A 26,631-nucleotide genomic window follows, 5' to 3' on the forward strand; every position below is an offset into this window, starting at 1 on the left:
TACTTTCAACCTCCCCGCCCCCAAATTTACACACCTTTCCATCCGAACACTGATGTCTCCATTTCACAGGTAGAAAGTCTCTGGGGGAATAAACTGCTGTACAGTCCAAAGCAGGTGTTTTGTTATCTGACATCTGCAAATATTACAAGCTGTGTAGCTAAGGTGACCATCTAACTTATTGTCCAAATGTGGATATTTTGCGCATGAAACGGGCACATTCATATTTGTGCTGAGGCAGGAGGCAAAGCCTAGGAGTGTCCCGGGCCAACCAGGACCCGCTACTTTGGGCAGAACGAATTCCTATCAGATGGTGTCTGTTTTGTGGAGAGGTGACGGGCTGCTTCCCAGGAGCCCTGCGCAGAAGGGCCACTTGCTCCCCTGTAGGTACACACAGTGTGGCTCCGTGCCTGGTCTTGAGTGCCCCAAGGCTGGAGGACTGCGCAGCCCTGAGCCAGGGTCACGCCCAAGATCAGGGACTTTGCTCTGGTCTATTTGCTCCTGTCTGCTCCCTGGTCTGGCAGCAAGCTCTCCGCAAGCTCCCCTCGCTCCCTGGTACCCTCACTCCGCTGTTTACCGGGTCAAAGCACAGTGACCCGAGGGACTGGCCACAGCGAGGGCCCTTGTCCCAGTGCACCCACCCCTAAGCCAAACCCCGTGTCATCCAAGAAGCCGGGTTGAAATTTAACCATCGGGGCTTTGGATGAGTTTTTACGAAAGAGGTGTGTCCACCCCACTGCCCGGTTGTCTAGATTGAAGTGAGGGCAGTTAGCGAGGAAAACCTCCCTCTGGTTATTGGGTCCCCGGGGAACAGAAGCAGATGCTCAGGCTCCTGGGGTCAGGCAGGAGTCATCCAAAGTCCTCAGGTCTCTCCATCCTGGCCAAGCAGATGTGGGGGACCCTCTGCAATCACCCACTGAGGCTGGAGCGATGGTGCTCTCAGGGTCCCTGTGTACAGAGAAAGAGGAATGATGCTTGTAAGTAGAGCCTCCAGATGCAATTTGCTGTTTGTCTCATTTTATGGTGTGTTTCAAAATGGGAGACGGTCCGGAGCCAGACAGCTTGGCTTCAGATTTCCACATTGTCTTTCCCATGGGAGACGTGGGCCAGTCCTTAACTTCAGATTCACAGGGCCATCAGGAAGGCGAGATGCTCGGAGCAAGGCAGGTAGCAAGGGCCCCCCCAGGACGAGCTGTTATTACAGCCCCCACGGAACAAGCCATGCTGCCAATCACTAGGGCTCCAAACACCAGCAGAGAACATCTCAGCAAACATGGTAACTAGGTCGGCAACCAGCTCCGTCCAGAGACTGCCCTGTGTCAGCCTTGTGCCGGTGGCGGTGTCCTTGGTGCTCTGTGCCCTTGGACTCATCCCTCCCTCTCTCTGGGCCTCAGATTCCTCCTCTGTCAGATACAGGCACTGCATTGACAACTAAGTTTACCTCTGATGTCAGTATTCCACACTTTCCAGGTTTCGGTGGTCGGAAGAGCCTGGGCTTCGGAGTCAGTCTCCGGGGGTGTGTGCACTGGTGACTTTTGTCAGAGGTGAGAGCTGGTGGGTTGCTTCACCTCCCCAAACCTCAGTCTCCTCGTCTGTAAAATGGGGTGATGAAATGCCACACAGGGCCACCTGAAGATGAAACGACGTGAGCACAAAGCCTGGCACACACCAGGCTCTCGGCAAACACTCTTAGCCCTTCCCAATTAATCCGTCGGTCCACACCTGAGGCTGATGCCAAAATTCCCGTCTTTCCGCTGTTCTAAGCCTCTTGTTTCATGCTCCCACCAGTGCTGTATGATAAGTACCATTGTGATCCGCCTTTTACAGGTGATGAAACTGAGGCTCAGAGAGGTTAAGAAACTTGCCGAGGGGCACAGAGCCACAGAGTGGTGGGGCCAGGACTCCAGTCCATGTGGCCTGATGCTCTTCATGGTCACGGAGTATAAAGGAGGGGACAGTTGTGAAGACGTCCACAGTTTAGTGAAGAAAACCAAGGTGAAGACCCACTTTGTACTGAGCAGTACTTCTGCTTTTTTAAAAAAACTCTGTGTATGTTTCTGTGAGCTTGGAGGAAAGCGCCAGAAGGCTGTGCTGTACACCAGCCAGAGGCAGCCACCTCTGGGAATCGGGGTGTGCGGGTCTTTCTACATGAGCGCAGACCCTTCTCTATGGTTTGAAACTTGCAAGGAGTCTGGGTGGGGCCTGAGGTTCTGCATTTCTAGCAAGCCCCCAGGGGGGCTGCTGGTCCGCGGACCCCACCTTGAGTGCTGGGTAACTGAAAGAGCAGGGGTTGGGAGTGACAAGGCTTCTATTCCAGACCCTTCCAGGCAGGGTCTGCTGTGGATCCTGGGACTTTGGTTTCCTGCTCTCTGAGACCTGTAGCAGCCCCCCAGTCCACAGTCCTCCACCGCCTGCCTCCCCGGGGCTGGGCTGGACCCCCAGGCATAACTCCCTGTGACCACGCTGTGACAATGACCACGGATCAGAACCAACTCGGCGCAGCGCAAGGCCAAAGCGAGCTGCATTCCAGGCGGGAAGGAATCGGTTCCTGGGCGTGGTCCGCGGAGGAGGTGGCGCGAGGGCCCCGCCCACCGGGGGCGGCGTTAAGAGGCCGACGGTCTGGTGGCCCCAGGCTCCGCGTTGGGCCAGCTTCCCCCGTGCTGGCTCCTCTGGGACCGCGTTTGCAGGTTTCTGTCGCCCCCTCTGAGGCTGCAACGGCGCCCACGCACCACCAGGGTCTCCTCTTCCCTCTCTCTGCCCCCAGTGCATGCCCTCTGGAAGGGCCCGGCCTCGGTGTCAGGGGGGGCCCGGCAGTCCCCCATCAACATCCGCTGGAAGGACAGCGTCTACGACCCCCGGCTGAAGCCCCTCAGGGTCTCCTACGACTCGGCGGCCTGCCTCTACGTCTGGAACACCGGCTACCTCTTCCAGGTGGAATTCGACGACTCCACCGAGGGGTCAGGTGAGCCTGAGCTGGGGTCGGGACCCTTTGCCCCTGTCACTCCGGAGAGTGGGTCACAGGGTCAGCAGAGAAGCGGACGAGGCACGGCACGGAGAACGGCCGAGGCTGGCGGTGGGGACGGGCAGGGTGATGTTCACCTTAAAGCTGGTGATGCCGACCAGCTACGTCACACGTCACTGGGGACAAAACTCTGAACGGTGAGGGCCTCCCTGGGGGGTCACACTCCAGGGGCTGGAAGGCAGAAGCAGTGAGCTAATAAAACGAACGTTGCACTCAGAGGGGAAAAGCAGAGTGGGGTAGAGGAGAGAGTCTCCGAGGTGAGGAGGCCTGGAAGGAACGGAGGAAGGGTGGTGGCCGGGCGTCCGGAGCCCGGGAACCTCGCTGGTCCTCGCCCAGAGCGAGACGGGGCAGTGACCTGGCTGATGTCCAGCTGCTACGGGAGGAGGAGGGGCGGGGAAAGTGGGGAGTAGGGACGAGCGGGAGGCTGGCTGGGCGTGTTGCCGGTGGTGGAGGGCTGCAGGGCAGGTGGGCAGGGAGCCGGGTCCCAGCGTCCTGCCAAGGGCTGTACACGCACCATCTCGTTAAAGCCTCACTGGTGGGAACCCTCACCAGTGCTGGGTGGATACTCTACAGGTTTGGGAAGTTTCCTTCCACTTCTATTTTACTTGTGGGGACTGGCTGCCGGATTCCATCCGGTGTTTTTTCAACTTTTTCTGTTCTGCCTCTGAGAGTTGGGAATTTGCAACGGGCGGAGGGTGCCTACGTGACCAGCCCCCACTGAGAACCTTGGGCACCGAGTCTCCTATGGGCAACCCTGGTGGGCTGCACTCCACAATTGTTGTCACAGCTCGTTGCTGGGTTTCAGGGCGTCGCTTGTGACACCACCAGAGAGGACTCTGGAAACCTGGTCTCCTCCAGACACTACCTCTCCCTCTGCTGATGTTGCTTGCATCCTTTCGCTGTGATAAGTCTTAGCCGTGCATATGACTATACGCTGAGTCCTGGGAGTTGTCCTAGGGAACCACAGAACCTGGGGATGCCAGACACAGCCCCCAGACCCAGATCCTCTCCAGGAAAGCCCTCGGTCCGCTTCCTCCCATATGCCCAGTCATCTTGTTCACTAACCCATTGCCCCAGTGAGGATGTAAACTCCACGAGGGCAGGATCACTCCTACTGGACACCGCAGGTGCTCGGTAAACTGGTGGATGAATAATGAATGTAAAGTTAAAGGTATAAACGAGTCAGGCAGAGGGACTGGACAGCAATTGAGGCCCAGCCTGACCCACCCCAACTCTGATGGACCACTGGCTGCAGCAGGGCACGGAGAGCCCTTTTTCCCTGTGCCAGGCCCTGTGAGGTGCTTCATGCACACCATGGCTCAGAGTTTCCAGGGGTCTCTTTCCTCATCTCACAGATGAGAAGGAGCCCATGTTTCCTGAGCACAGCCTATGTGCCTGGAGTGGCTCTCACAGTATTCCTCAGGGTTGCTTCTCATGTAGGGCTTGCCAAAGGCAAGTGGACAGGAACCCCAACTCTGGCCGATGCAAACCAAAGCATCTTCTTGGAGGGATAAGATTACCTCAAAGAAGAGAAGGAAAAGTTGGATATTAACCAGATGTTAACCAGATCTTTATTTTTTTTAAGATTTATTATTTATTTATTTATTCATTTATTTTTGGCTGCGTCGGGTCTAAGTTGTGGCATGTGGGATTGTTCGGCATGCAGGCTTCTCTCTAGTTGTGGCATGCGGTTTTTTCTCTCTGTAGTTGTGGCACGCAGGCTCCAGGGCATTTGGGCTCTGTGGTTTGCAGCATGTGGGCTGTAGCTGAGACTCGTGAGCTCAGTAGTTGTGGCGCGTGGGCTTAGTTGCCCCTCAACATGTGGGATCTTAGTTCCCTGACCAGGGATCAAACCCACGCCCCCTGCATTGTAAGGTGGACTCTTTACCACTGGGCCACCAGGGAAGCCCCTAACCACATCTTTAAAAGCACAGGGACCAGGCCAGCTCAGGGATCTGGGGAGCAGAGGTTTATGCATTTATTTACTTAGCGTGCCAACTTTTTTTCTGCCTTTGTTGGTCTGTTCCAAGCCCAAATTCCCAAGGAGCAACTAAAATTGTCCTTTCAGGTTTAATACAGTTTGTATTAATTTTTTAAAAATTTTATGCAGCAACTTTAAAAGATTGAATAAACAATAATAGTTCCTGAACTTTTAATTGGTTGGCTAATAGTTGTGTGAGTATACTAGTCATTTTGAGAAAAACAGATTTGGATATAGATGAGTTCCTATCGAATCTTTACTCTTCCTGTATAATTTTTATGTGTAGTCAAGGGTCTTACGGACATTGTTACCGAATGCAAGTTCATGTGCCCGACAGACAGTGAGCCAGACAGTACCGAAATGTCGGAGTTTGGAGCAGAGAAAGGTTTATTGCAGGGCCAGGCAAGGAGACAGGTGGCTCGTGCCCCTCAAAAAACCCCAAACTCCCTGAAGAGTTTCAGCACAGCTTGTTTAAAGGCCAGGTCGGGGAGGGGCGTCCCAGGGGATGTGATCAGCTTGTGCGCAATTTTCTGATTGGTTGATGGCTCTGGGAGGTCCCCGCGCTATGTGCTCAGGATCATCAGTTAGTTAATTTCTTCCTCATTTAGTGGTGGTTTTTAGCATCTGAAAAACTCAGGAAATATGCATGAGATACTATTATCTGGGTACTTCAGAGAGGAGGTATAGCAGAGGATCTAGGCGAGAGGTCTGTCCCGGGAAGCCCCATAGGGTCCTTCTTGGTTACAGTATCTCTATAACAAGTTCATTTTCCTTTAAGTCAAAAAATGTGAAAAACTTAGAAGGTTACTTTGGACTTTTGTATGTGTATGGTTAAGATACGTTTGACAAACTAATTCAGAGTCCCAGGGGAAGAGGACTGGTGGCTGAGCTTGGAGTCACCCTGCCCCTCGTCGGCGGAACACCCAGCACCCTGACCAAGATCCTCACCAAGATCACATGCCCAGGGACATGTTGGTCCAGGGGAAATTGTGGCGCTGTTTCTAGAAGGGGGAAGGTATGCTGGACAGACAGACATGCAAACACCCCCTTTCAAAAGAGTCCCGGTTGGATGAACAACAGCACGGCACAGACAGATGCTGCTATGGAGGGTATGAGCATCCTCATTCTTAAAGATTTATTTTATTATTTATTTATTTATTTAATTTATTTTTGGCTGCGTCGGGTCTTAGTTGTGGCACGTGGGATCTTTCATTGTGGCGCGTGGGCTTCTCTCTAGTGGTGGCATGTGGGTTTTCTCTTCTTTAGTTGAGGTGGGCAGGCTCCAGGGCATGTGGGCTCTGTAGTTTGTGGCACACAGGCTCTCTAGTTGAGGCGCTCGGGCTCAGTAGTTGAGGCGAGTGGGCTTGGTTGCCCCAAGGCACGTGGGATCTTAGTTCCCTGACCAGGGATTGAACCCGCGTCCCCTGCATTGGAAGGCAGATGCTTTACCACTGGACACCAGGGAAGTCCCCTTCCTCATTCTATGTAAGGAGGAGTGGAGGCTGCAGGTGGGGCAGCGGGAGGGACAGTGGAGGGGTGGCAGGGGGCGTCCAGTTCAGGCCCAGCTCCTGCTGACCCTAAAGCCCACGTCCCGTCACTGCATCAGCCGTGTGCTGACACGTCCAGGCACAGCTGGCTCAGAATCCTCCCTCTTGCGGCTCTGCCTCCTTCTGGGGGGATTTGTTCTAGGCGGGGGCTTCCCAAATGGGGTGACAAGGGCGGGCTGCGGCACGGGCCCGCTTCCCAGTAGGGCAGCACTGAGGCGGCGCCTCTGTCCCCACGATCGCCGTGTTGGCCCCAGGCTGATGGTCATCGCCCAGCTCCGGTCGCTCGTGTGGGGTGAGGCCATCACAGTGACTGTGAGGCTGAACCCGCCTGGAGAAGGAGAGGACCGAGAGGGAAGGACCTCAGGGGTACGGTCCCCGGGAGAGAGGCACACTCCCCGTGCTCTCCTTGGAGCTCCCACCTGGCGGTTGAACCTGAGCTGACCCCGGCATCCCCCCATCCCGGTCGTCTTCAAATTCAAGGCCTCTGCGCCCTGTTGCAGCCAGGCCTCTGTGCTTACCAGGCCCTGACCCCGCTTTTTCGCCCCTCCAGCACGTTCTCAATCGGGTTCCAAGGGCCCCTCCCCGCCCTGCCACTGACCCGATGAATTCTCTGGGTGTCTCTTCCTGACCATATAAATTATTTGGATAATCCCCCTGGGGCTCACGTCCACACAGGCCAATCTGGTTTTACGTTACTTGTCATTTTCCCCAAAGCCCAGTTTCCTCTTTCTTTCTCTCCTGTTCAGCTGCACATGCCCCACCCGCCCACGCCCATCTCCAGCCTCTAGCCACCTCTGTTAGGTTCTCTGTCTTCTTTGTTCACCTCCAATGGTAATTGGAAGGTGCCGGGAGCAAAGGAAATGGAAAATGCAGCTGGAAGACGGGCAGAACTAAGAAAAAGTTTTGCAGTAAGAAAATGAGAATCGTGAGACACTCCCATAATTTTTTTTTAAAAAAAATTCATGGACCGGGGGCTTCCCTGGTGGCGCAGTGGTTGAGAGTCCGCCTGCTGATGCAGGGGACACGGGTTCGTGCCCCAGTCCGGGAAGATCCCACATGCCGCGGAGCGGCTGGGCTCGTGAGCCATGGCTGCTGAGCCTGCGTGTCCGGAGCCTGTGCTCCGCAACGGGAGAGGCCACAGCAGTGAGAGGCCCGCGTACCACAAAAAAAAAAAAAAAAAAAAAAAAAAAACATGGACCGAACCGGAAAGCCTCGGCAGCAGGAAGGGAAGGGAGTGGAGACGGTGCAGAGGTAACTTTGCACAGTATGTGATCCCTTTGCTCATGTCACACCAACAGGTGAGCGCGGGAAGGCTGAGCAAACCAGATCGCGGGGCTGCGGACATTAGGGTTCCAGCGGGAGAGGGAGAGGAGAGCTCAGAGATCAAGGCCGGTCAGCAACAACGACGATGAATAACAGAGGTGGAGGCAGCGGCTCTTTCCAAGGAACGTGAGACCGAAGGCCAGGGAGGGAAGGGCTGGCAGAGAGGAGGAAGCAAGAAGGCACACAGCACCGGCTCCAAACAGACCCCGCGGTCACAGCCCGCAAACCCGCCACAGGCGAGGCCCCCTTGTCCCAGCACCCGAGCGATCCCTTTCCTAAGGAGTGACAATGCCGTTTCCACCCGATGGGCACTGTAGGTGCAGGAAGTGGGGCGGAAGGTCAAGGACCAAAGGCCCCAGGTAGATCCCGCTGTTCCTTGAGGAGACGCCTGTGTTCTCTGAGCCAGGTCCTAGGTTACCACTAGCAGTGATGTCGTTACTGCTGCCAGGTGCTTTTGAGTGCCCGTTACACGACAAATCAATGTGCAAATCAGGGTACACTTTTTTTTTTTTTTTTTTGCGGTACGCAGGCCTCTCACCGCTGTGGCCTCTCCCGTTGCGGAGCACAGGCTCCGGACGCGCAGGCTCAGCGGCCATGGCTCACGGGCCCAGCCGCTCCGCGGCACGTGGGATCTTCCCGGACCGGGGCACGAACCCGCGTCCCCTGCATCGGCAGGCGGACTCTCAACCACTGCGCCACCAGGGAAGCCCGTGGCCGAGGCCCTTCTAAAGGACACTTTCTTAAGATACATTTATCCCTTAAAGTCTTTATGTGCAGGTCCTATCTTGGGAGTAATAGTGGCTATTTCCGGTGACTGCAGACCTCTGCTTGGATGATGAGATGGTGATCATGATGTAATAATAACCAGAATACGTCCATAATAACAGAAGGTCCTACCACTGGTCGAGCTCCTCCTGGGTGCCAGGGGCTGTGCTAGGGAGCTTTTGGTAAGCGCTGCTGTATCTGATGCTCGCCACGTTCTGATGGGCGTGGGGGCATCATTATCATTTTACAGACATCAGGTCTGAGGTCCAGAGAGAGAGGACCACTGTGTGGGACACGCTGCCTGAAACCAGGGGCTGTGCTCACGTTGGCCTGGCTTCAAACCAGAGCCGATGTGTGGTGGTCCCAGAGCTTAGCTCCCCGAGAGCCATCTGACCTCCCTCATTGCTGGATTTTGGGGTACTGCGGGTGGGGTCGTGCCCCTCAGGCACCACCCGTGCACTGGCCGCCAGCTGTGACTCCTGCTTCCCTGGAGAGAATGACAAAGACCTCCCTAATCCAGAGCACGCACGGAAAGCCTTTGCCCTCGTGCGTAGAGTGTCAGAGGGAACGTTGGTTAAATCCTGGAGGGGCACCAAGGACAGGCTGCTCCTCGGCACCATCGAGTTATTTGCAGTTTGGATTAATTAGAACATGTCAAACTGCTCTTGGACTTATTTTAAGCCTTGAAACAACCATGCCTGCCAACAGCCTGCTTGTCCTAGTCAAAGCACCAAACTACAAATTGACAGCTGTTATCAGCGGCTGTTGTGAGCACAGAGACAGCAGGATCTGGGCTTGGAGTCAGCCTCCAACATCTCTGTCCTCGGGGATGCAGTTTCCCAGTTACATCTTGACACACCTGCTCCCGGAGACTGCCAGGGGGATGCATGGCCTCCGGTCTGTGGACAGCCCTGCGGACGGCAGAGTCTGGGGGCTGGTGAGCTAAAGGCCCCCTTATCACAAATTGGGTTTGCCTGTTTTCTTTTTTTTAAAAATTATTTAATTAATTAATATATTTTTTTCTTTTTGGCTGCGTTGGGTCTTCGTTGCTGTGCGTGGGCTTTCTCTAGTTGCAGCGAGTGGGGGCTACTCTTCGTTGTGGTGCGTGGGCTTCTCATTGCAGTGGCTTCTCTCGTTGTGGAGCATGGGCTCTAGGCGTGCAGGCTTCAGTAGTTGTGGCGCACGGGCTCAGTAGTTGTGGCACGCGGGCTCTAGAGCACAGGCTCAGTAGTTGTGGTGCATGGGCTTAGTTGCTCCGCGGCATGTGGGATCTTCCCGGACCAGGGCTCGAACCCATGTCCCCTGCATTGGCAGGTGAATTCTTAACCACTGTGCCACCAGGGAAGTCCCACGCCTGCTTTCTTGAAAGGAATTACTCTGACACTGTCTGGTCATTATGAAAAGTCACTGAGATTATTTTCTCCAGGGCAGCCGCCTTAAACTGGGCTCCTAACTTTCCTGGCAGGAAAAGATGAGCGTTTGGCTTGAACCCTGCCACGAAAGTCGAGGGGCTGGACCCAAGCAGGCCTGGGGTGGAGTTGCTGGGGGACCTGGGGCAGGTGATTGACCCCTCTGAGTCTCAGTTTCCTCATCTCAAAATTGGGCCAGTAGTAGCTGCTTGCAGGGTCACTGTGAGGGGCGGTCACTGGGGAAGGTAGGGTGCTTTGCACGATGCCCAGCGTGTAGCGGGTGCTGGGTGAATGCTGGCTTGTCAGTTAGTACGCTCAGAGCTCATGCTGAGTGTCCACCAGGCGCTGGCGATTACGGGCGCTGACAGATATGGGTGCACAGTGCCCAGGACGCAGGAGATGCTGACCCATGAGAACGGATGAGACCCTTTCTTTACTCATCTCATCTCAGAGATGTGCCATGGCTGCCGGCTTTCGTCCTTTGGGTGCTTCCAGAATACCGGGCATTCTGCTGAGAACTTTGCATTTAATCCTGGCAATGTCCCATGGAGTAGGTGCTAGGACCCTCCCCATTTTACGGGCGGGGAAACTGAGGCTGGGAACAGTTTAGTAACTGGACCAAGATCGCCGCGTTCGGAGGCGATGGCGCCAGCACCGACCCAGAGCGCACCCCCGACCACCTGCAGAAATGGGACACTGTTCTCCGGTTTTTCAGCAGAGACACTGGCACTCGGCTAGTGGCTGTCTTTGCCCATCCATCTAATTTTAGAGACGTCGTTCCAGAGAGTCTTCTGTCCCTGACTTGAAAGATGCTCGAGATGTACAAGTCTGACACCCGAGCTTGTACTCAAGCAGCTCCTATACAGTTGATGCTGTTTCTCTCCTGAAACGCATTTGAAGGAGGGAGGCTGAGGGCATCACAGTGCCCGGTTCTGGGTGCACCGCCGACCGGCCGCGGGGCGCCACTGCAGCCCAGCCTGTGGCACCGGGGCTCCTCTGGCCATGCCTCCCCTCCCTCTTCGCTTCCCTCCTGAGATGCTCGTGCTGTGCTTTCCTCCTTATCTGCATCTGCAGGTCACAGAGCTGGCAAGGGGCAGCAGCCTGCGGGGTTTGCTGTGAGTTTGCTTGGTCCCAGCTCAGGGTAGCCCCCGCCCGCTTACAAACGACCAGGTGTCAGCCTGCAGTCAGAAGGAGAGGCCCCACCAAGAGGACCATTCCTCCCTGCAGGCCCGATTCCAAAGCTGACCTCCGTCCACATTCTCTTCCTTAAACGGGCAGCGCTCTTTGGGAAGCAGACAGGAGGGAGTCCCCCTGCGAGAGGCTGCTTCTTGGAGAATTCTGGGGGCAGCTGGATGCGGGGAGAACGTGGGGCCCTGGTCCCTGGGCTCCAGGCCTGCCCTGAGGGTGACCCTGGGAAAGTCTTCACCTGCCGGAGGCGGGGGCGATGCTCGTGCCCGGCCCCCTCCCCTTCTCTGCTTGCTGGTTGTGGCCACAGTCGGGAGTGGTTTTTCTACGAGGTTATTTTTGGCGGGGTCTGCCCGACACCCAGCTCATGGTGGGTTTTTGCCTTGTGCAGTTGGTGTCGCTCTTTCTGGAGACCTTATGTGGTGTCTACACATCAGAGTCCTCAGATGCTTGAGCTGGGAGGGACCACCAGGACCACCTAGCTAGGAATCCTTTCTTCGTTATTACATGAAGGAGAGCCGAGTCCCTGAAAAGTTACGTGGCGTGTGGTCACCACCATTATTGTCATCATAGTCTGACTGCACTTTATGAGGCCATCCTGCCAACACTGCTCATTTCACAGGTGGGACAGCTGAGGCTCTGAGAGGCTGATCCACTTGCTCGAGGTCACACAGCAAACGCACTAGTCAGTGCATTCTGGCGGCTCCAGGTGTCTGCTGGCCAGGGCTCTCAAGTCCCCTTCCAGCATGATACAAAGTGCCAGACAGAAGTGGCACAGAGATCACACTGCTGGTGTTTCAAGCTTCTGTAATTTCCTCAGAAGATGTTTTGTACTCAAGGCACGGGTTTGGGCGTCAGACCTGGCTTCGAATCCTGGCTCCCGTGCCCGGGATTACTGACAACCTCTTTAGCCTCTCTTAGGAAATTAAAAAACAACACAGAACTACAGAGGTCAGTAGGCTCATGTATCCTCACCCCTCAAAGGAAAACAATCACCCCCTTGTATTCTCAGCCACAGAAAATCCAGTAAAGTCTTGTAATTTGAACCCAACAGGGAGGTTTTCTATCCACCTCAGCTTCTTCCCTGCAGAACGGCTCCTCCACACCCGTGGACTCAGGCTTCGTGATTTACTCTGTTTTTTTTATACTTGCGGGGGGATGAGATACTTCTGTGTATGTTTTTAAAGTGAGATCTAATTTGTGGGTGTTCAGGAGAATAAAGCCATAGAGCCTCATGACGAGATGCCCGTAACGACGTTCTAGACCAACGCTTTCAAGTGAAGACACAGCGAGAAGCTTCGAGACTTGATCGAGGACAGAATAATGGACTGAATCTGTTTTTCCAGTTTATAGTTCAGTGTTTTCTGCTACCAGTACCTTCAATGGCAAAAACAAAGCAGAAGCACCCCTACCAGTCGTATTTGACAGTTTCAGCAGCATCCATCGCGTCACTAAATGTTGTCCCTGCTTTTGTTGCATGGAGGAGCTGATGCAAGCAATGCCCACCCCTCCCCCCACCCCGGGAACTCACGCCCTTGCTGTGCCAGTGTCCTCCAGACCTGTCCGAGGATCCCAGTGTCACACTACACTCACCTCAAATACAAGCGGATGTCCAACCGTTACCATTACGTTTGTAGCACTTGGTGGTGGAAATCTGTTAGCAAAGTGCAGCTGAAGACCGGAAGACCGGCTAAACACTGTGCATCAGAGCCCCCCGGGAGCTCATTCAAATGCAGGCTCCCAGCCGTGACCCTGGACCTCCTGGGACGGCGCCCATGATCGCACAGTTCAGAGCAGATGCCGCCATGACAGGTGCTCAGGGATTATGAGCCTGTGTGCATCACGCTAACAGCCCTTGTGGATGCCTCGCCAGGACTTCAGGGTGACTTAGAAAGTGGTCATATAGTGAGGCTAGACCGAGCAGGGGCTGCCTGGAGATCAGCCCTGGTGGAAAACGTGACACCTTATTATTTTTTAAAATATTTATATATTTTTTAAATTTGGTTGCACCAGGTCTTTTCTGCAGCAGACGGGCTCCTTAGTTGCAGCACGTGGGCTGCTTAGTTGTGGCATGTGAACTCTTAGTTGCGGCACGCATGTGGGATCTAGTTCCCTGACCAGGGATTGAACCCGGGCCCCCTGCATTGGGAGTGCGAAGTCTTAACCCCTGCGCCACCAGGGAAGTCCCCAAAATGTAGTACCTTATATCTCAGAATTTGTTTAGTTAAACATCTTTCTCATTACCTATTAGCTTATGAAATTATTTGGTGATAGAATTTTATCTGCTCTTCTTTCATTCGAAAGACATCTCTTTCTTCTTTTCTTTCTTTCTTTTTTTTTTTTTTTTTAATTAAAGGGAAGTCTGGAAATCTTACAGGACTGGCATGGCACGCATCTCTGAAGTGGTTTTTCTTTGCCCTCTTGCCGCCTGCAATTGGCTGAGGCCCCTGCTGCCACCAGGTGGCAGCACTGGCATCTGCATCACTCAGGTGTTTCCTGTGAGCTGCTGGGGGCCTGCCGGGACCAGGTGATGGGGTCAGGCGACAGGGCAGACAAGGTCCCACGTTTCAGCTTGTGGTTTCAGCGGAACATCCATCTCTTGAGAGCCAAATCGAGTAACCTCTATGTAGTCAATGTCACAGCAGCCCCACAGTCTAGCAACTAGACTAACACACCATTTCCACTGCTTCCCCTTCCAGGAATTAGTGGTGGCCCCTTGGAAAACCACTACAGACTCAAGCAGTTCCACTTCCACTGGGGAGCAGTGAACGAGTGGGGCTCGGAACACACGGTGGACGATCACGTGTACCCGGCAGAGGTTCGTAGCAGCTGATGTGTGGGGACTTCCCGTGTGCCAGGTTCGATGTCGGGTGATCAAGCATCCTGGTTGCTCAGAATGGATTTCCTGGGACACGGGACTCTTGGTGCTCAAACCAGAACCACTGGCCACCCCGCGCATTCAACCTCACGACTATCCTAAGGGGAGGGTACCGTTAGCACTTTCAGTGAACAGGAGAAGAGACAGGTTCTGGGTGGTCTTGTAACTTGCCGAAGTCAGACAGCTGGGATTTAGGAGCAGTCTGTGCTCTTAGCTCTCGCTCAGCCACGCGCTTGCTGCTGTCCTTCGAGGCACTGAAGATCTTATACTGAGAATGGAAAATCTTTACAATAGAAATTACCTTCTTAAAACAAAGTGATATTTGCAACATTCCAAAATGGGAGTCAATAAAGAAAAGGAGTCGAGATAAAGGTCAGGAGTTGGATTTTGGTGGCTATGGAGTGGGAAGGAGTGCCTTACTGGTGTCCCCCAATATTTTATTATCAAATGTTTCCAACTTACCAAAAAAATGAAAGAACTGTATAGTGAGAACCTGTGAGGTTACCAGCCAGATCCTGTGATTGACAGGTGCCAAATTCACTCTGTTGCACCTCCGTCCACTAGCCCGCCCTCTGTCCACCCGCCAGCCACCTGGATTTTGGAGGTATTTCAAGTTCTGGACTGTTCTTGTCACCGTTGTTACGGAAGTAATACTGTGGTTAAAAGAGACCGAGAGTCCAGTCAAACCGGAAGGTGAAAATCACTGCGGTCACACAGCCAGAGGTGGCCTCTGGGGACAGTTGATAATTAGGGAGTTGCATTGATTGTTATAATTACACACATTTTTACAAATATGACAAAAATGAAGGAACAGCGTCTTGCAACACACTTGCTTTCAGTAAACCGCATTCCTCTCGGTAACTGTGCCCCTGTACCTCGGTTTCTAGTGAGCAGCTCTTTTTTTTTTTTTTTAGCAAATTCTCAGATCCTACCCCAGCTCCACTGACTTAGGAATTCTGGGGTGGGACATGGCACTATGTGTTTTAAGTTTATTTATTTATTTATTTATTTATTTAGGGCTGTGTTGGGTCTTCGTTTCTGTGCGAGGGCTTTCTCTAGTTACAGCAAGCGGGGGCCACTCTTCATCGCGGTGCGCGAGCCTCTCACTATCGCGGCCTCTCTTGTTGTGGAGCACAGGCTCCGGACGCGCAGTCTCAGCGGCCATGGCTCACGGGCCCAGCCGCTCCGCAGCATGTGGGATCTTCCCAGACAAGGGCTCGAACCCGTGCAGGCGGACTCTCAACCACTGCGCCACCAGGGAAGCCCGAGCAGCTCTCTCCATAGCGGAGTCTGCTGCGGTTCGCTCGTTCAGGAGAGGGGGCAGAGCTTGGGACCCGCCAGGGGCTGTCCGCGAGCCAGGTGGGCGGGGCCTGCCGCGCCGTCCCGGCCGTGCCTCCGGCCCATGTTGGAGCGGGCCTTTTCCTGTGGGGTTTGGGAGGCCAGGCCAGCCCCACAGGTGGGGTCCATGAAGGAGGAAGGCTGTGGGCGGGACCTCAGGCCCAGCTGTCCCTATTTCTGGAAGACCGCGCGTGACAGTGGGTGGGGGGTTGAGGTGAGCTACGGGAGGTCAGGGGGAGGTCACGCCACGCTCACGGTCCCTGGTGTGCATGGCCAGGAACGCGGGGACTTGTTGGCAGTGAGGTGCCACCTGGAGCCAGGTGGACCCCGCCCCCCTGGCAGGGCCGCCCGGGCCCTGGAGTCCAGCAGCCGCGTGGGGGAGGGTCTTGCTGACCACGAGAGGCTGGAGGACTTTCTGGGCCGAGTCCTTGTGGACTCAGGGCCTGGGTCACCGGTCAGAAAGGCCTCCACCACCACGCCTGCTGGAGCAGGAAATGCGGACGGACACCCAGGCCCCTTCCTGGTTCTGAGCCACACACAGCATCGGCCCACGTGCCCTCACACAGAACCCAGGGTGCTGGTTCTGCCTCTTACTCACCAGGGCCCAGGAAAGCCCGTTCCCGCAGCCTGTTTCCCCGCTGGTTTAAATCCTTGTCATCTGGTCAGTAGCGATGCTGACTTGGGACTTAGGAAAACCAACGAGGGTGTGTGAAGAATGGACCTAGGTGCAGTTCAGAGGAGGGTGACAGATGTAGAAAAATGCCATCTGGGGGCGTACTTACGTTCAGAATGATCCGTCGCCAACTGAAACTCAGATTTAACTGAGAGTCCTACATCTGACCTGGCAACCCTCCTTCAGGGCTATCTGAGCAGTAGCAAACAATCCAACCACCCATTTCTGTTTGACAAAGTTAAAGCGAGCCTCCCTTCTCTCCCCCTAGAAATGCCGAGGCCCTGCTTTCTGGGGTTTGCGTGAGCTTTGGCTGGGGGAACCGGCCTGCAGCCGTGGATTCATTAAAAGCATAAATCGGGCACCTGTCAGCCACACAGAGGGAGGGGCGGTGGGCTAAGCTCTCTCGGCTACGTGGTGATGGAGGGAATTCTCTTCTTCTGGGTTCCAGCTGCATCTGGTTCACTGGAACGCTGTGAAATACCAAAACTACACAGAAGCCGTGATGGGAGAGAACGGCTTGGCGGTGGTCGCCGTGTTTTTAAAGGTAAACTTGCCGGCGTGCAGCTCTCCTAGTCAGATCTGCTCCCTAAACAAGGTCGGTTTAGAGTGACGTGTGCTTGTCACCCTGTCCCCTGCCCTGTCACGTGACCGCTCGGTATGCCGCGCTGTGCAGCTGGGGGCCCGCCATGAGGCGCTGCAGAAGCTGGTGGCAGTCTTGCCGGACATAAAGCACAAGGTAAGCTACGTATTTTGAAATCAACCTAATTGGAAAAGCGACATTGCTTCAAGTAATGACTACTTTGCCAAAAAAATAACCAAAAAAAGGAACCAGTTGGGCGGAAAGAGCGTTGCAGAGAGGCTCTGAGTCCAGTTCCGGGACTGGGACTCACTGGAGCCGATTCCAGCTGTGTCTCGAGTTGGCTCACCGACTTCGAGGCATTCCTGCTATTCTCGGGCCCTCCCTCCTCAGCGTAAAGGGGTTTCCCAACATTCGGCCATTCAGGCAGCATCTTGAAGGTTTTTGCCTGTCTACCCACCTGTGGTACTATTAGTTACTTAGTACTTTTTATGAAAGTGATCCTCTTTTTAAAAATCTTCAGCCTTGTCCCAGGCAACAACATCCATTCGCGATAATGTATGTTTTAAAACCAATTGAAATGTGGACTTCCCTGGTGGCGCAGTGGTTAAGAATCCACCTGCCAATGCAGGGGACACGGGTTTGAGCCCTGGTCTGGGAAGATCCCACATGCCGCGGGGCAACTAAGCCCGTGCGCCACAACTACTGAGCCTGCGCTCTAGAGCCCGCGAGCCACAGCTACTGATCCCGTGTGCCGCAACTACTGAAGCCCACGTACGTGCCTACCAGCCTGTGCTCCACAAGAGAAGCCACCGCAATGAGAAGGCCGTGCACCACAATGAAGAGTAGCCCCCGCTCGCCGCAACTAGAGAAAGCCCGCGCGCAGCAACGAAGAACCAACGCAGCCAAAAATAAATAAATAAAAATTTTAAAAATAATTAAAAAAATAAAACCAATTGAAATAAATTCTCAACTATCGACATTTAAGAATGTCCACCTGCAAGCCACCTGGTGTCCTTAGGGTCAGCCCCATCCTGGGAGAACAGGGAGGCGGGGCAAGGGGTCCTGCAGACGCACCATCCTGCCCAGCTCCCCTGCACGCTTGGCTGCACTCAGCGTAGCTCCGAAAGACAGCAAGGCCAGCAAGGTAGCTTTTCTCCAGTGTCAGCTGAGAGAGGGCTTTGATGGAGAAATGGAAATTCTTGAAAACTGCAGTTTATTTGTTCAGCACGAAACAAAAGAATTCCGAGGGAAGGAGTCACCCGTGGTCCTTGGACGTGGGGACGGGCGGGTCTCCGACCTGTCTTAACAATGGCGAGAGCGGCTCCAGATGGGAGATGAGGGCCAGCCCTTCCTCGGCAGCTTCACAGGGGCTGTTTGATCTGTGTGGCGTCCTCCCCTTGATGTTGACCTCCTGGGACCAGACCAGATCGTCCCCCCGTTGCTCCGTCTGCCAGCTCAGGAACTCAGCAAGGTCTAGGTGCTGGAAGCGTCCATCTCCTCCCTGGTCCGCAGCCAGAGTAAACCTGGACGTTTCCCTGGTGGCATCCACCCCCTCAGGGCATGGTCTCCACCGCTTGGTGGGAAAGAAGGAGCTGCTATAAGGTGCTCTGTGCTACGGGGTCTGTTTGCTTCCCCGAAGGCTCTGGGCAAACATGCAGAAGAAGCGGTGTTGGCAGGGGATGGAGGAAGCTGCTGGGCCCAGTTCTGGTCCGGATGCTCCTCCCTGGGCCTCAGTTTCCTCACCTGAAAAATAAGAGAATCTTAAAAGAGAAAGGCCCCGCCTCGGAGGGCAGGGGTCTGTGTCTCGTGGGTCGGGAGGGTGATCGGCTCAAGTCATTTGTCACAGCCTGTGCTCCTTCCTGGGTTCCCCCAATGTCTGGGTTGATTTTTTAAATTTTCAGCCTTAGGAGGCACCTCTGTGGTGCCCAGCTCTGTGGGATGGGACAGACATCCCGTGGCATCTGGCTTTGCCGCCATCTAATCACGTGGCTTTCGGAAGTTCTTATCTTTCTTTCTTTACCATGAAACAGACATAAAGGCTGGTTCTGAAAATCCAAGGTAAGAGCCTCAGAGGACGTCTGGCACGTCAGTGCCTATGGGGCTGGGGGCAGGAGGGGGATTTATCTGTCGCCGCACACCCACAGGTACTTTCTGCATCTTGTCCCATGTGCATATGTGACCTGTGTCCTTCAAGAACTGACTAGACCACACGGTGGAGTATTACTCAGCCATAAACAGGAATGAAGCTCTGACACCTGCTACAGCAGAGATGGCTTTTGAAGACATCGTTCTGAGTGAAAGAAGCCAGATGCAAAATTCTCCGTATTATATGATTCCATTTCTAGGAAATGCCCAGAATGGGCAGATTGGTGGGGCCTTGGGGCCTGTGGCAGGGTGAGGGCAGGTGGGCAGGTTAGGGGGAATGACAGCTAAAGAGTGTTTACTGGGGCTCTCTTCTTCTGGAGTTCTGTTTTGAGGTAACGAACGTGTTCTAGAGTCGACCGTGCTGAGGGTTCGCGTGTCCGTCTGTGAATATACGAACAGCCATAGAATCGTGCACTTTAGGTGGGTGGGCGCTACACTTTGGGAAGCGTGTTTCAGTCATGCCGTTTTAAGCCGCCAACTAGACATTGGTTACAAGGTGGAGCCCGGCACAAGGTGCTTGGCGACCATCTGTCAGAGACAGTCAATTTACCCCCTTCCAGCTGCCAGAAGCTTAAACACCACCTCCCCATGGCTGAGCGGTGAGCCAGCAACCGGGGACAAGCCGTCAGTGGCTCCTTGCTTTTGCCTTTGAGGGCCGGGGGGGAGGGACACCCACCAGCAGGGAGCCTCCTTCCTCGGGGACCCGAGAACAGGTGCCTCATGCTGACTGTCCTCCCAGCTTGCCCAGCATGCGGCTGGGCCCCTGGTTCAGGCTCCACTCCGGCTGGGCACTGGTTGGTGTCCTGCTGCTCCCAGGGCTGCCCCCTCAGCCTTTCACCTCACTCACTTCACGGGGGGCGCGTGGAGGCCCCGTCCTGGGCCCGTCAACCCGAGGGACCCCTCTGAGCCTTTCCCCTCCGAGCAGAAGCTGCCCAGGAGCTTTGCTTCCAACGAGGCAGAGACCAGCCAAGAGGCGCTGCTTTCTCTCCACAGCATCCGGAGAGCAGCCCCCTAGCCCCTGCCTCTGCCGGTGGGTTTCTTCAGGGGTCCCCAGCCCTGGGCGGAAGCAGAGTGTCCCCAGCTCCCCCGTCCCATCTCTCTCTGTTTTAAGAAATAAATTTATTTATTTATTATTTATTTGTTGGCTGTGTTGGGTCTTTGTTGCTGTGCCTGGGTTTTCTCTAGTTGTGGCGAGAGGGGGCTACTCTTTATTCCGGTGCGTGGGCTTCTCACTGCAGTGGCTTCTCTTGTTGCGGAGAACAGGCTCTAGGTGCACCGGCTTCCGTAGTTGTGGCACATGGGCTCAGTAGTTGTGGCTCACGGGCTCTAGAGCGCAGGCTCAGTAGTTGTGGCGCACGGGCTTAGTTGCTCCACGGCATGTGAGCTCTTCCCAGACCGGGGCTCAAACCCGTGTCCCCTGCATTGGCAGGTGGATTCTCAACCACCACGCCACCAGGGAACCCCCCGCACCTCTTTTAAATACCTCCATGTCTCGTGCTCACTCCAGCCCTGCGGCCTCTCTGCTGATCCCCCAGCCCATCAGGCCAGACCCTGCCTCGGGGCCTTTGCACTGGCCATTGCTTCGGAGAAATCTCCTCCCCTTCACCTCCTCCGTGTCTTTGTTCAGACGTCACCTTCTAAGGGAGGCCTTCAGGGCTACCCCTCCTAAAACACCAGCCTATACTCCCCACATCTCTTATTTCACTGCCCTACCTTATGTTTCCCCATCACATTTGTCACTGTGTAAGCTACTAGATATTTTACTTATTTGTTCTGTGTGCCATCTGCTCTCCTCCCGTAAAAGTGAGTTCCATGAAAGCGGGTAGTTTGTCTCTCCTGTAGCCCCAGCACCTAAGATAGAGTCGGGTTTACTGGGGCTGCTCAAGAATAGCTCTGAGTGAGTGAGTGATGGTGGGATCCCATCAGGGTCATGAGGAATTGAGAGGCAGGTTTCTCCCTATGCGTCTCTAGAGCATGGAAACCAAGCAAACATGGATTCTGAACATGGGGCTCCCAAGCAGGACACGTGCTGATGGAGCAGCCTGGAGAGCTGGGCTGACCCAGTCCATCAATCCCACCCCTTGCTGATGAGAAGGAAAATTCTGGCACGCGTCAGGGAATTCGGCCAGTGCAGGGTGTCCCCCTGTGCCTTTGTAATTGCCATGGCTCTCACGCTGGGGAGGTCTGCCAAAGAGAGGATCAGCTGTCTTAAAAGTGTAATGTTTTCTGGTGCAGCCGCTATGGAAAACAGTCTGGTGGTCCCTGAAAAAATTAAACATAGAATTACCATGGGATCCAGCATTTCTACTTCTGGGTATGTCCCCCAAATCATTAAAAGCAGGGTCTCAAAGAGATGTTTGTACACCCATGTTCATAGCAGCTGTATTCACAACAGCCAAGAGGTGGAAGCCACCCAAGTGTCCATTGATGGATGATGGATAAACGAAATGTGGTCCATCCACACAGTGGAATATTACTCAGTCTTAAAAAGGGGGGAGATTCTGACATAGGCTACAACATGGATGGACCTTGAGGATATTGTGCTGAGTGAGATAAGCCAGTCACAAAAGGACAAATCCTGTATTATTCCATTTATACGAGGTCCCTAGAGGAGTTAGGTTCATGCAGACAGAAAGTAGAAGGGTGGGTGCTGGGGGCCGGGGGAGGAGATGGGGAGCTGGTGTTTAATGGGGACAGAGTCTCAGTGTGGGAAGATGAGAAAATTCTGGATACGGATGTGGTGATGGTTGCACACCAGTGTGAACGTACGTAACACCACTGAACTGTATATTTAAAAATGGTTAAAATGGTAAATTTTATGCTGTGTATGTTATTTGACGTCAGCTTTTAAAAGTGTGATATTTTCACAGCCAAGGTTTACAAAAATGAGTAGCCTTAAAAGAAAAGCTACAAGCCTGCGGTGGGCATCTCTGCTCAACGTGGAAGGGCCACATTCTCTTGTTAACGGTTTCCAAATGTGACAGCCGCGACCACAGCCTTTATCTCGGAGACATGCTCCCCTCCAGACCACATCGCTGAGATAAAGCCAAGCGTGGTGCCCCCCTCCCCAGCCTCCTCCACCCACCTGAGAGCCTGCGATCTCCTCCCCCAGGACGCGCGGGCAGCCCTGGGCCCCTTCCAGCCCTCCTGCCTGCTGCCCGCCTGCCGGGACTACTGGACGTATCCGGGCTCCCTGACCACGCCTCCGCTCTCTGAGTCGGTCACCTGGATCATCCACAAGAAGCCCACTGAGGTGGCTCAGGACCAGGTGAGTGGCGCCTGTATCCAACGCACAGAACTGCACGGGAATCCCTCCGGTCTGGTGGCTTCACTAAGATAGTGTGAGCAAGCATCCTAGAGTTTCGTGCTTTGGTGCATTTTAGATGTTCCTGCACAAGAAGAATCTTCCAGTTGAAACAGGAGCTCTTGGGGAGTGAACAGAAGTTCCCCATATCACAGGTCTTCTTCTGACCTTGAGATATTGGTGGTGAGAGGGAGACAGAGACAGAGAGAAACAGGGAGACAGAGACAGAGATAGAAAGAGACAGAGACACAGAGAGACAGGGAGGGAAGGCGGGGCGAGGCGAGGGAACTGAGGGGGGCCAGTTATATTCAGCACCTTCTAATCTTAGTGGTCAGCCTCAGGCACGGAGAATCTCCCCGATGAAAGATGCTTGGACGAGGCCAGTACTTGCTCTTTGGTTTTCGTTGGGGTAAAGCAACTTTAAAGAACAGAAGTGACATTATAATATGGGTCCTTGCCCACATTGGGACCTCCGTGGGTGTTTTATTTTTTTTTTTTGTTTTTTTTTTTTTTTTTCGGTATGTGGGCCTCTCACTGCTGTGGCCTCTCCCGTTGCGGAGCACAGGCTCCGGACGCGCAGGCCCAACGGCCATGGCTCACGGGCCCAGCCGCTCCGCGGCATGTGGGATCCTCCCAGACCGGGGCACGAACCCGTGTCCCCTGCATCGGCAGGCGGACTCTCAACCACTGCGCCACCAGGGAAGCCCTCCGTGGGTGTTTTAGATAAATAAATTAATTAAGAAAGGGATGTCATAGATGAATGCTGGAGAGCCGTGAAAGAAGTGGGGTCACTGAGGGAGAAGAGAAGCGTTTAGAGTCTCTTCTGCTTCTTTGGCTGGTAGAACAGTAGGAAATCAAGACCACAGAGGGTTTTCTCTCAGGCTGTGCTAAGAAGTTATGGAACTATAAGTGCCCAGAGAAAATTCCAGAAGGATTGTATTAGCTATTGCTAGAAAATGCTGCGTAACAAACCACCCCAAAACTCAACGACTAATAATAAGCATTTATTTTCCTGCTCAAGGGTCTCTGGGAGCTGGGAGAATCTGTTTTAGGCCATGGTTAGGGGTTGGGTTGGATCCAGTGTCTCTCATGCTTCTTGGACCAGCGGCCAACCAGGGCTGGATTTCATGGCACATGACAGAAATGCAAAAGACAAGCCAAACCGCACATGCACATTTATGGCATCTGCTCGCATCACGCCCGCTCACATCCTGTTGGCCAAAGCAAGTTATGATGGCCAGGCCAACACCAGTGGGGCAGGGAGGAGGTGAGTGTCTATTTGCTGAGCAGTGCCCTAAGCTGTCACACTGATGTGCACCTAAAAGTTAACCCTGGTTGTCCCATGGTCACAGGTCTGCAGTGGTTCTTATTTCTTTCTCGTCCTTATTTAAATATTCTATTTTTTCTAAAATAAGTAGATATTAGTTATATACTTTTTAAAAAGTTGAAGTATCTTTTTCTCTGGAAATCTCCAGAATCTGGAGAAAGTCTGTCTAGGGCACAGTTTAGTGATGACAGATATGCAGCAAGCATGCTCCACTCTCCCATCCTCTGCCCAGGACAGACATTTCTAATCGATCACAGCAGCATTCATCACCTTGCCTTCAGCTCTGTGTTTTCTGAGGGTTCTTGATGAGTCCTTGGAAGTCCTTCCAGCCTTTCAATTCTGTGAAACAGCCTCTAATTTTATTTTATTTTATTTTTTAAAATAAATTTATCTGTTTTATTTATTTATTTTTGGCTGCATTGGGTCCTTGTTGCTGCGCGTGGGCTTTCTCTAGTTGCGGCGAGCGGGGCTACTCTTCGTTGCGGTACACGGGCTTCTCGTTACAGTGGCTTCTGTTGTTGCGGAGCATGGGCTCTAGGTGCGTGGGCCTCAGTAGTTGTGGCGCACGGGCCTAGCTGCTCCACGGCATGTGGGATCCTCCCAGACCAGGGCTCAAACCTGTGTCCCCTGCATTGGCAGGCAGATTTCCAACCACTGTGCCACCAGAGAAGTCCCCAGCCTCTAATTTTAAAGTCATGGGATGGGGCTTCCCTGGTGGCACAGTGGTTAAGAATCCGCCTGGCAATGCAGGGGACACGGGTTAGAGCCCTGGTCTGGGACGATCCCACATGCAGCGGAGCAGCTAGGCCCGTGCACCACAGCTCCTGAGCCTGCACTCTAGAGCCTGCGAGCCACAACTACTGAAGCCCGTGCGCCTAGAGCCTGTGCTCCACAACAAGAGAAGCCATCACAATGAGAAGCCCAAGCACCTCAACTAGAGAAAGCCCGCGCGCAGCAACAAAGACCCAATGCAGCCAAAAATAAATAAAATAAATAAATTTAAAAAATAAAATAAAATAAACTCATGGGATGACGCTATGTTTTGAAAGGCTGAAGGTGGAATGTGGGTGCACGTCACCCACCCTTCCCCCATACCAGAACTGTTACAGACGTTGAAAATGGCCCTTGCTGGGACTTCCCTGGTGGCGCAGTGGTTAAGAATCCGCCTGCCAATGCAGGGGACACGGGTTCCAGCCCTGGTCCAGGAAGATCCCACATGCCCCAGAACAACTACTGAGCCTGCGCTCTAGAGCCCGCGAGCCACAACTACTAAGCCCGTGTGCCACAACTACTGAAGCCCGCGCGCCTAGAGCCCATGCTCCACCACAAGAGAAGCCACCGCCATGAGAAGCCCACGCACTGCAAGGAAGAGTAGCCCCCACTTACCGCAACTAGAGAAAGCCCGTGTGCAACAACGAAGACCCAATGCAGCCAAAAATAAAAATAAATTAATTTTAAAAGACTTAAAAAAAACATTAATTTAATAAAAAGAAAAGAAAAAAATGGCTCTTGTCACCAAGACCCCTCTGTCACTCAACAAACGCATAATAAACACTCATTAGATGTCAGATGTTGTAGCACGAGAGGGTGGGCGAGCAGGAGGGATGGAGGGGTGACACAGAGCAGTGACCATAGTCTCTGTGCACTGCTACCCGGCAGGAAAATAGAAACGTAAGTCAATAGTTTTAAGGCAGAGTTGTGGGTGAGTATTACACAAAAATCCAGAGAAGAGCCCCCAACCCTCCCAGGGGGCTGGGGAGGTAGTATGTGCACCCCCTGGACGGCAGGGACAGGCCTGCCAAGCAGGCTTTTCTGAGAGTCAACAAGTGGTGAAAACAGGTGCACACGAGTGGGCACACCATGCTTGAGTGCCTGGAAGAGCATGCACCACACCCTACAGAACTCCAGGGGGCTCTCCCTCAGCCATGCAGACCTGACTTGCTCAATAGGTGGTCACTATGCAGATATAATCCCAATTCTGTGTTTAATTAAGCGTGAAAGCTATTCTCACAGAACACATAGTCTATTCCGAGAACAGATGTGATGATACATAAAAAATGGTCCCTTAGTTCCTGGAGTGCAAAGTGAATCAAATGTTACATTAGCATTTATAGTATATAAACTAGTTATCTATTGCTGTGTAATAAATAGCTCCAAAATTTAGTGGCTTAATAAAACAATAATCATTTATTATCTCTCAGGGTTGCTGTGGGTCAGAATTCAGGTGGTTCTGGCTGAGGATCTATCTGTTGTGGAGTTGCAGTCAGATGTCAGCTGCAGTTATCTGAAAGCTGGGGCTGGCGGATTCATTCCCAATGTGGCTGGCAGTTGTGCTGGCTGTTGGCTGGGAGCCTCAGTTGCTCTCCACGTGGGCCTCTCCAGAGGGCTGCTTGTGAGTCATTGCAGCATGACAGCTGCCTTCCCCAGAGCAGGTGGTCCAGGAGGCCAAGGTGGAAGCTGCCATGCCTTTTCTGACCCAGATTGGGGTCACCTCCACCATGTTGCATTGGTCATACAGGGCCATCCCTGATTCAGGGATGGAAGGGGACCACACATGACACGAGGGACATGGGAGCTGGTTCACGCCCTAGCTGCACCTAGATTACTCTGCTTGCTCTCCGTTCCAGCTGGCTGCGTTTCGCTTGCTCATGTTTTCTGCACTTGGTGAAGAAGAGAAGATGATGGTGAACAACTACCGCCCACTTCAGCCCCTGATGAAGCGGGTGGTCCGTTCATCCTTCCAGCCACTGAAGATGGTGCAGGATCCTAAATTCACTACATCCAAGCTAATGGGTAGAACTGACTTTAACAAGAGAAAGTATTGTTTCCCAGGCTTCATGTTCTGATCGTATGTAACCTCTGAAATTAAAAATAGAGAAAGAGGTCGCAATTTTAGTCAGTGTACTTTGCAGTTGCAAGGAAAAGAATCACTTCAAAGAAGCTTAAGCGGGAATCCCTCTGTGGTCCAGTGGGTAAGACTCCGTGCTCCCAATACAGGGGGCCTGGGTTCAATCCCTGGTCGGGGAACTAGATCCCACATGCATGCTGCACTAAGGATCTGTCTGCATGCCGCAACTAAAGATCCCACGTGCCACAGCAAAGATCCTGAGTGCCGCAACTAAGACCAGGTGCAGCCAAAATAAATAAACAAATAGGT

General features: G+C 53.5%; 1 protein-coding gene across 1 annotated transcript; it reads left to right on the forward strand.

The window, feature by feature from the left end:
• Positions 1-817: 817 nt before the first annotated feature.
• On the forward strand, positions 818-26,244 carry CA5A (carbonic anhydrase 5A; the record flags this gene model as incomplete). Its single annotated transcript, XM_079723561.1, is given in 8 exon segments — positions 818-974; positions 2,762-2,959; positions 13,929-14,047; positions 16,567-16,662; positions 16,792-16,854; positions 21,956-22,111; positions 26,102-26,216; positions 26,219-26,244. Coding segments are annotated over 8 exon segments (930 nt in total).
• Positions 26,245-26,631: the final 387 nt, after the last annotated feature.

Source organism: Hyperoodon ampullatus (assembly GCF_949752795.1).
Source record: "Hyperoodon ampullatus genome assembly, chromosome: 18".
Classification (NCBI taxonomy): Eukaryota; Metazoa; Chordata; class Mammalia; order Artiodactyla; family Ziphiidae; genus Hyperoodon; species Hyperoodon ampullatus.